At 61.4% G+C, this 9,568-nt stretch overlaps 1 protein-coding gene across 1 annotated transcript; it reads right to left on the bottom strand.

The window, feature by feature from the left end:
* Positions 1-420: 420 nt before the first annotated feature.
* On the bottom strand, positions 421-7,647 carry LOC111528312 (aquaporin-12B). Its single transcript, XM_023195012.1, has 3 exons — positions 6,156-7,647; positions 4,330-4,446; positions 421-746 (listed from the first exon to the last, which is right to left on the bottom strand). The coding sequence occupies exons 1-3, from the start codon at positions 6,976-6,978 to the stop codon at positions 547-549; spliced, it is 1,140 nt and encodes a 379-aa protein (XP_023050780.1). The 5' UTR covers positions 6,979-7,647; the 3' UTR covers positions 421-546.
* Between the last annotated feature and the right edge of the window lie 1,921 nt (positions 7,648-9,568).

The raw sequence follows: 9,568 nt of genomic DNA, 5'->3' as shown, positions 1-9,568 counted from the left end.
AGGTCCCAGTTCTGCCACAAGGTCCCAGCGAGTGACCCGGCTTTGGGCGATGACCAGGCCATGGTCCTGAGGGGCATGAACTCAGGGGCGGTGGGACTGGGTGCCCTGTGCCTGGTTCACAAGCCTGCAGCCTCAGGCTCCAGCACCATCTTCAGCGTCCCGGCGGGTCTCAGGCTTCCCTGGCTGTGGGCTCCCTCCCAGGCACGTCCAGGGCTGCAGCACCATCTTTGCAGACTCGGGACCTGGCAAACTCCCTGGGCTCTTCCCTGTCATCCTGCTCTTTCCTCTCCTGCTTCTTCTGTAACAAGAGGCAGGAAGGAGCCCACGGGAGCTGGGAAGACTCAGACCAGCCTCACTGTGTTTCCACAAACCCCTGCCTGCCCGTCCAAAAGCCTCTCTCGGGCCCAGAGGACACACAGGTCTTAGCAATGGTTTATTGACAAATGGCTTCTGGGGGAGTGGCGGGGTTCCCTCTTAGATCCAGAGGGTTCCAGGGTCCAGCAACAAGCAGGGCCCTCACACGCGGCTCACACAGAGCAAGGCCGCTCAGCTGGAATGTGGCCCCTCAACACTGCTGCGCCCAGGGTCTCGGCCACTGGACCCCTTCGCAGGGGTCTGGGTGTCCCCTGAGGCCGGGGCCGGCTTCCCTCGGGGTGCTCGGTACTTGTTCTTCTGGATGTAGAACAGGTTCCTCTGGAAAAGGCGGGGAAGGCGGCCCTGGTGCAGCAGCACAGCCAGGACCATCCCTGCAAGAGAAGGCAGGTCCCAGGTGGGCCGCCGGGCTCCTGTGCCCAAACACAGACAGGACACCCTCTCCCAGGCCTGTGCCAGGACAGGGGAGCCAGGCAGCCTGGCCAGGGACCCCAAGAACCCTGAGGCCCAGCCCCTGCCTGGTCCTGGTCTTCCCTCCCTAGTCATGCCCCTCCCTCTAGGTATGCCAGCCGTGGGGATGGGGGCAAGCCCGTGGGTTCCTTGTACTCCTGAACCACCCTCTGGGATGAGTGACTGGAATTCCCCTCCCCCCACATCGTCCTGAGCCACCTCCAGAGCTTCGGTGGCCATTTTCCTCCAGGACTTGATGTGGCGTCCCAGGGTGGCTGTTTGCAGGGCTGTGGCCTGGCGTCGAGGTGGGGGATGTGAGTGGACAAGATGTGGGTGCCCCTGGGTGGGAGGCTGGGCCTGACTGAATCCTCAGGGCCACGTTTTTCCAGAACTCCAGGAGCAGAAACTCCTAAATCCCCGCCTGCCTTCCAGGTCATCGGGAAGGGCAGGTGTCCTGGGCAGAAGGGAGAGTGGATCCTCTTCAAGTTTGATCTCAGTCCTCTAAGGATTTAACCTGCAGCGTGTTGGCTCCACTAGGGCTGGCCTGAGCGGGACCTGCCTGTCACCACCTGCAGCTGCTGTGGCTCCGGACAGTGGCCCCTGTGCCTATAGCTTGCTGAGACCGGCCGTTCCCCTTACTCAGCCCTCCGAGGCCCACTCTGGTCCTATCTCTGCTCCCAGGAGGACAGGCCCAAGGAGGCCGGATGACCTGCTCAGGGTACAGCCAGCAGGTGCGGGTGGCCGCTCACACCCAGGGAGCCAGCCCCATGCCCACACCTGGCTACGGGGCTCCTGCCTGCAGCCTCAGAGCTCCCCAGGGCTCATGCTGACACTGCACATGTGGATAAAGGAGGTTAATGGGGGACACAGCCTGTTTTTCAGGTTCCTGAAGCTGCTCTAAGATGGCAGGAAAGGGATGCTGTCAGAAGTGTCAAGCATCCAGATGGATGAGACGGGAAGAGACGCAGGAGCACAGTGTGGGACTGACAAGACACTGATGACATAGAGGGGCCGGATCCCCCTCCGCAGGGACGAAAGCCGGGAAACAACCCACTTCCTCCGCAGATGCCCCATGCTTTCAGAAGCGGGTGTCCGGGTCTCTGTGGGATGGGGTAGCCCTGGGACTCACCTAGGAGGAGGGACAGCAGTTCCACATGGGAGGCTCCAGAGCCCCAAACCCCAAAATACAGAAACAGCCAGTGCCTCCCTCCCTGGTCCTGGCAGGATACAGGTTCCTCTCTAGAGGGGGCGTGTGGACTCGAGCATCGGGCCTGCCCAAGCCTGGAGTCCCGCCTGAAACAGGGATCCCAGGCTCTTCCTACTTGGCTCCTAGAAGCTGCAGATGCCCTTTGGGCTTCTCCATAGAGGTGGTTCTACAGCGAGAGGTTGTAGCGGGGTCAAGAGTATTTCCCCAGCGACATGTCCTTCCCAGAACACAGGATGTGCCCTTGTCAGAAATAGGGCCTGGGACATAAAATTAGTTAAATTGCGGTGATGTCATACTTGAGTAGGGTGAACCTCAGATTCAATGACTGGTGTCCCTATACGAAGAGAGAGACAATGACACAGAGGAGGCGGCCAGGGGAATCGGCAGACATGGGAGTGGTGCGTCTCCAAGCCCAGGGACACCAGGGGTGCCAGAGGCCCCCAGAGCGGGGAAGAGGCAAGAGGCTCCTCCCCAGCAGCCTCCAAGGAGAGCTGACCCTGTCAATGCCACAATCACAGGCTCCAGCCCCCAGAGCTGCCTGGGCATACAACCCTGTCACGTGAAGACTCTTCGTTTGCGTCCTTTGTCTTGTATGAAGCCACCACAGGCCATCGCGTGCGGCCTGAGAAACTCAGCAGGAAACTGATCTCCCATCCGGAGCTCTGCCCAGGCCTTGCCGATGCTCAAGTGCAGGTCAGAACCAGGATACTGTATTTCAGACACAGGAAGTCTGAAGTGTACCTGCCAGGTCCCTGTTCTCAAAAGCTACTGTGAGACGGGCACCAGCAAAAAGAAAGAATAAACCAAAACAGGAGGCCACAAGGAAAGCAGGAAACAGAAATGCAACCAGGAGAGCGGTGAAGGGCAGTCCCAGACCGGAGATGGACACCTGTGGGTAACCCGGAGCTGTGGGTCCTTGGGGGAGACGGTGCCCATGCAGGGCACTGGTGTTGAATTAACCAAAGCACCCAGAAGCCTGGGCAGGAGAGAGTCCAGGACCTCGTCACCCTCAGGAAGCAAGGCCTGTGTAGGAAAGGGGAGGCCTCCTGGGCCACCATAGCTCCCCTGGGACGTGTTTCCACGCCAGGGAACTGGAGCTCATCAGGAGGAGGAGGCCGACCCCCCCTGGGTGAAGGATCCGCAGGGGAGTGCGGGGGCCGCGAGGGAGGAAAGCCGGCCCCCCACATTGCAGGAGACAGCCCAGGGTTGACGCCTGAACTGAAGAGTCTCAGAGAAGCCCTGCAGGCCCCGTGTGTGGGGACAGAGAGGCCAACACTCAGCTGCTTCCTAGCAGAGGGCGGGGCTGCCTCGGGGACCAGGGGCAAGAGCGGGTTCCTGATGCACTTCATGCCCTTTCTAGGGCCGTGCACATGCCTGAGATAGTGTGACCACAACAGAACCACGGCGACAGATCACGACGACGTCAGTGTCACCACTGCCGGGCCAGGGTGCCTGAGAGTCCCCCAGCTCCTGTCTTTCCCCCCAGGGGAGGCTGAGGCATTGCCCCTGAGACCTCCCCAGTGTAGAGCCAGCAGAAGCTGAAAAAAGCTTCCAGAATTCCACAGGAACCCAACGGCCCTTCTGGTACCTCAGCGAGGTGGAGCCGAGTGTCCGAGAGCAGGTGCAGGAAGCAGGAGGCGTGGGCTCCACCTGGGCCTCTGACACCAGGAACCAGAATCCCCAGATCTGGGGCCAAGAGGGGCTCCATGACCTCCCCCTGCTGCTCCTCTGCTTGGGTCCAGGATGCAGGGAAGGAGGGGCACGCACCGTGGAGGAGCTCAGGGGTCCCCTGTGTGCATCAGCGAGTCCCAGACCCGCCCCACCAGGAGGCAAAGGGACCGGCTGCTCCACCCCCATGCTCACAGCCCTGTAAGTGCACGATGGCACCCTATATCATCTAAGTGGGGCTCCCTGTATCTTGAGGATTCAGGGACTCCAGAATGAGCCCCTCTCGGGGGAGCCTAGCTCCAGGTGTGTGGAGATGCCCCCTGGGATAGGAACCCCAGGTTCATGGAGCCCCACGGCAGACACCGTTCCCCATGTGCCCGGCACTCCTTGCAAGGCTGGCCTCTCCCCAGCCTGCCCACTTCTTACCTGGCTGCAGCTTGCTCGGCACCAGGACGGTGTGTCCACAGTGAGACATGCCGTCACAGCCCCTTCCCCACACACCGTGCCCACTGCAGAGACCTCCCCAGGAGCACTGACCCAGCACCCTCACCTCCACTCTGTAGGACCCCACGTGCCAGGACGCTCTCTGGGCCCCAGCAGCCCTAGGGACCCCACCTCGCCCCCGCCCTTACCTGTCAGAGGGCCTAGCCAGTACACCTGGGCATACTCCAGTAAGGTGTGTCCTGAGCAGCCAAAGGTCACAGAGGCGGCCAGGGCAGGGTTGAAGAAGGCGGACGTAAAAGGCCCGGCTGTGGGCAGAGTACAGTCAACCCTGGTCCCCAGCCCTGCCTGACGCCCCTCTCCAGGCCAGGACTTGACACCCACCGCCGAACCCACACCGAGAACCCCACTGTGTGCAGGCCTGGGGGTTACTCTTGGCTCCTGGAGCCCCGCCTGGGCCCCCGTACTGACGGACACACAACACAGCCAGGCTGGTTCAGTCAAGTTCTGGGTCAGGGTCAGCAACTTGGGGGCCCCAGGGCCGTGGAACACCCTCCCAACGTCTCACCCGGACTCCCGTGACCCATCCGTGCTACCCTTCAACGCCCCACCTTGGGGGATGTGGCCCTGGAGAAAGATAGGGACAGAGAGAGATGGAGACAGAGACTAAGAGAGACAGATAGTGAGAGAGAGACAAAAAGAAACAGACAGAGACAGGGAGACAGAGAGAGAGAGGAGAGACAGAGAGAGATCTCAGAAAGGGGCAGCAGCAGAGGAGAGGAGAGGACCTGGCTGTGTGATGTGAGACAAGGGAAGGCGGCTGCAGCCGGGCCACTGTTCTGCAGCCCCAGGACAGGATGACCACCCCAAATAACAGGATCCACCAACACCAAGGACCTGCCTCCGGGCAGGGAAGAGCAGGGAGTGGGCCCAGTGGATGGCAAGGGCCACAGGGACATGGAGCCTGCGTCCACCCACGTGTAAACCAGGACCCTGAGGATGGGCAGCTCTGTCCCTGAAACCAGGCTCCTTCGGCTTCATGGAGACAGGACCCTTGACAGGAGCTCTCCGGTGCCACCCAGGACAGAGGCCTGGGCAATCTGCCACAGAGGTGTGTCCCTGCAGAGCTCCCTGCTCACCCGTGCCTCAGTTTCCTGATCTGTACAGGGCTCTGGTGGCACCTTCCCGTGGCCTTTGTGGTCCAGGTTCCGTGGTATTTGCCCAGTGCTGGGTCGGAGGCAGTGCCATGGACCCAAGTGCTGGTCCTGTCCTGACTAGGACCTCGGACCCCAGGAAGGAGACTTGGCGCCATGCTCCCTGCAGCCCTTCCTGTGGTGTCCCCAGTGCCTGGAGCACGAGGCGGCCGCCCCGGCTCTCCCCGCGGCCCCAGCGCTGTGGACACCTGTCCCGGGAGCTTGCCAAACAAAGGCTTTCGTGGTGGTGGAGACTAGCACTCGGAGGGGAAAGCAGACATTGGGGGGCTGGATCAGATGGAGGGTCTGAGTGGAGGGAGCTCACAAGGGAGTGAGGGGACTATGAAAGGTGGGTCCCACGGTCAGCCTAGGTACAGGCAGGGATCGCAGGATGCGGGTGTCATTAGGAGGCCGGGGAGACCGAGTGGGGCAGGTGGGACAGGACCTGTCACTCTGGAAGGGGTGATAGAGGGTGCAGGGACTCCCACACCAGACCAGGACTGGGCCAGGAAGCACCTGCCTCGGCGGTCCCAAAGACCACAGATGCAGAACTTCTGAGAGGAACGGGAACAGCTGGGACTGGGGAGAGCTGCAGTGGCCATGATGGCCCTGGCAGGGGACAGGCTCCTCCACAGCACCCCATGTCCAGCACAGGCCCTCGTCCACCTGCCAGGTCCCAGGAAATCACCGCCCCTTCTTGTGGGTTTGTTGGCCACCTGGGCCAGCAGCCCCCTATCCTGGGTGTGGACGGGTCGGAGTGTGCATGGAGGCCACACAGGTGGAGGGGTCTTGAGGGGCTCAGGGGAAGGGGAATTAGTGCTCACCTGTGTAGGCCGTGACGGTGACCAGCAGAGCCACGGCAGGCACCCTGTAGGCGGGAGGACTGTGCCGCAGGTGCAGGAGGATCAGATGGAAACAAAAGGCGCAGGCGGCCTCCACAAGCGCCCCGTGGGGCACAGTTGTGCGCAGGGCCGAGCTGCAGCTCTGGGCCATGAGGCTCTGTAGCAGGTGCAGGTCGCTGAGCTCCCAGGCCCAGCAGAGGTGCGTCAGGGTGCAGGCGGCCTGCATGCCCAGCCCCTGGGCCGCCAGCTTCAGCAGCGTGCCAGGCAGAGACGCCTCGGCCATGAGGAACTCCTGCAGGGACACGGTGGGGTTGGCCAAGGCCCCGTCCAAGGTGGCCCCGTGCGCCAGGAAGAGCAGGAAGAGCAGGGTGAGCAGCAGGTCAGGCCCGAAGCCCCCAGCCCAGGGCCCGAGCTCGACCAGCGTCCTCATCTCCAGGCAGCAGGCCCCGAGCTGCACCGCGCCCACCACCTCCCGGGCAAAGCCTTCGTAGGCGCCCACTGGGAGCAGGGCCTTGGAGGCCCGCCTGGCCGCCTCACAGAGGGCGAAGGTGGCAAAGAAGAAGGAGAGGGACACGTTAAGACCTGCCATCAGCCTGAGCCCCGCCGAGGAGCTGTGCCTGCAGGACACCTGAGGGGACAGGGCAGGAGCTGGCTGGTTCCCACAACCCAGAGGGCCCAGGAGTGTGGGAGAGGGCACCTGGGCCTCTGGGAACACCACACCTGCAGCCCCAGCTCCCGCCCCACCAGCTGCCACCCAGGTGCACAGCCAGGATGGCCACAGGGGCCCTGCCCCGCAGCCTGGCATCCTCCCGGCATGTGACACGCCCGGACCCACTGGCCACGCTCGGCCAGCCCTGGACTCTGGAGACTGGCCCAGCTCTTCTGAGCCTCCATCTGAGCTCCACTACTCCTACCTGCGCTCTTGGCTCCAGGACCCCAATACCTGCACCTGGCCCCTCTTGAGGCAGGGTCCCCCAGATCCCTGCACCTCCTCCAGGTCCCTGACTGAACAAGGGCCCCCATTTCTGCCTCCCTGCATGAATGCTCTGTCCATCTCAGTGAGGGCCCCATGCTTATTGCACCCGCACCGTGTCCCCACTGGGGTGAGACCCCCACTGAACCTGCACTGTGTCTCCACCTGGGAGGGCCCCTCCTGGCCCCTGCTCCTGTTCCCTGACCCTGCCTAGGTGACGCTCACTCCTGCCTGCCCCTGTAGGTGTCGTCCCTTGAGTGAGCACCCCCCTGCTCCCTGCACCTGGCTGTGTCCCCACGGAGGCCAGGCCCCCTGCACGTGGGCTGTGTCCCTGCCTGTGGGAAGGTCCCCTCATTCCTGGTTGCCTGCACTTCCACTGTGTCCCCACCTCAGCAGGGACCCCCAAGCTTCTCGACCTGCCTGGGGTCCGGTCCGGGTGAGACCCTCCTCCACCTGCTGTGTGTCCCCTCTGGTCAAGAGTCGGCAGCAGCCCCTGCCCCAGCCCCACATTCCCTGCCCTGTGCTGCCCTCACCTGCCCCTCAGGAGAACTCAAGACCACCCCTCACATCAACCTCCCTCCCACCTTCCTGCCCAGAAAGCACTTCCCAGAGATGAAAACCGAAAGTGCCATCGCCATTTGCTTGAAATTTCTGCAGACGGGCCCATTGCCCACAGCTGCATGGAGCTGGTGCTGAGTCTGGGTGTCTGCAGGGGGAGAGAGCCGGGGCTGGGACCATCCAGAGCTCCGGACCCCGAGGGATGGGGCATGAACCCTGCGGGCCCCACGATGGGCAGTCTGTCACCCTGTAGCATGGTTCCTGTCCACTGGGTCTGCACCCAAGCACTGGGACACCAGCCACGGCCATAAGGGGTACACACGTGGGACCTGCCCGGTGTCCCCCCCACAGCCCTTTCCTTCTCCCCCAGGACTGACTCCAGCCCCCGAGGGCCTTCCCCCAACCTGGCCCACAGCTCCCCTTTCTCTGAGACTTAGATTTCCTTTTATCTTTGGAAACCCAGTTGGGTCCCACCTGGCGTCCCCGTGGCACAGCTGGGGAGACTGAGACCAGGAGGGAAGGGACCTGCCCGAGGGCACTGCCTGCTTTCAGGGAGAGCCCTGCCCTGAGCGTTCGTGTCCCTTGAGCATGTTTGAGAGTTTTGTTCCTTTTCATTACTGACTTGAACCCATGTCATGAAGAGTCGCAGCCTGGCCGTTTTTCTGATGATGAACATGTGGGTGGATTTCAGTTCTTACTACTATGAATAAAGCTGCTATTAGCATTTTGGTCTATTCCTTTTGTAGACACAGACTTTTATGTCTTTTGGGTAAATTCCTAAAATGCCCTGGGTGAGCTCTGTCCACTGAATAAATCCCCGATCTATAAAATTGGAAAGAAGACTTTATTTCCTAGAAACAGGTAGGCCCTTCGGGGTGGCCGTCCTGATGCGCTGGGCACCTCAGCCTCTGGCAGAGCCCGGGCCGGGCACCTGGAAGGAGCGGGTTGGGGCAGGAGCTTCTTGCTGAACAGGTCGGCTCAGCACGCACGCTCCATGGGTTGCTGGAGGAGCCGTGAACATTCAGGAAGGGGTCATCACTCATGCATACTGAACAAACATGCATGTGACATGCGTCCCAAGTTCCCTTGGGGGTGGACATGTGACATCTAAATGTGTTCCTATGAGACCCATGCCTGGAAAGGTGAAGCAGCAACACAAAGGTGCTCAGTGCGCAGCCCCTGAAAACCAACCAGAACCAGTCCCTGCTGAGTGGTCCCTGGTCAGAATTACAGAAATCAGCCTCTTGGCCAATCAAACTCAGGGCTTGTGGCACAGAGGAGCGGGGCTGTGTGTCAGCATCTGGAGTGGGGGAGCTGCACCTGAGTGAGTATGGCTTTCCTGGAGACCAGTGCTGGTTTAGAGCAAAAGAGAACCCTCCTGGCCGGCAGCCCCTGGTTTCTGCTTTTAAGTGTCTGGTGTGTGACTCCACCCCTGCCGGGCAGGGCCTCAGGTCTTGCTGATCGTTTGCTATCTCATCGCCACGAGGAACCTGTTTTGTCAGTCTCTTCTCCACCTGCACCTTCATGCTGGCGAGTGTGGTGTCCCAACCACAGACGGAGGGGCAGTGACGCGGCGGGTCCCACCTCCCACTCTGTCATGGCGGAATTTTTGGCACGTTTTTCAGATTTCTCTGGAATCCCCTTGGCCGAGAGGAGTCCGTTCAGCCTATTGGTGCAGGGGCTCAGGATTTCATTTCTGGTTCTCATATGGCAGGCGAGTGAAAACGTCATAAGGGACTGTCCAAACCTTTCCCGAAGTGGTTGCAGTGTTTTAACTCTCGCCATTCGTGTGTGACTGTTTTGGTGTCTTTAAAAGTCGGTGGTGTCGAGATGTAAAACCTGTGTCTCTTCTGTTGATTGTGCG

The sequence above is a fragment of the Piliocolobus tephrosceles genome, unplaced genomic scaffold, assembly GCF_002776525.5.
Source record: "Piliocolobus tephrosceles isolate RC106 unplaced genomic scaffold, ASM277652v3 unscaffolded_28717, whole genome shotgun sequence".
Taxonomy (NCBI): domain Eukaryota; kingdom Metazoa; phylum Chordata; class Mammalia; order Primates; family Cercopithecidae; genus Piliocolobus; species Piliocolobus tephrosceles.
The sequence above is the reverse complement of the archived record's forward strand: the minus strand, read 5'-3'. Positions and strand labels throughout refer to the sequence as shown.

Excerpts from the sequence above, each read along its gene's own strand:
- LOC111528312 (XM_023195012.1), bottom strand. The coding sequence starts at position 6,978 with ATGCCAGGCTGCGGGGCAGGGCCCCTGTGGCCATCCTGGCTGTGCACC. Across the intron at positions 4,447-6,155 it reads CACCGTCACGGCCTACACAG|CCGGGCCTTTTACGTCCGCC; the intron begins GTGAGCACTAAT and ends CTCTGCCCACAG. Across the intron at positions 747-4,329 it reads CTGGCTAGGCCCTCTGACAG|GGATGGTCCTGGCTGTGCTG; the intron begins GTAAGGGCGGGG and ends CTTCTCTTGCAG.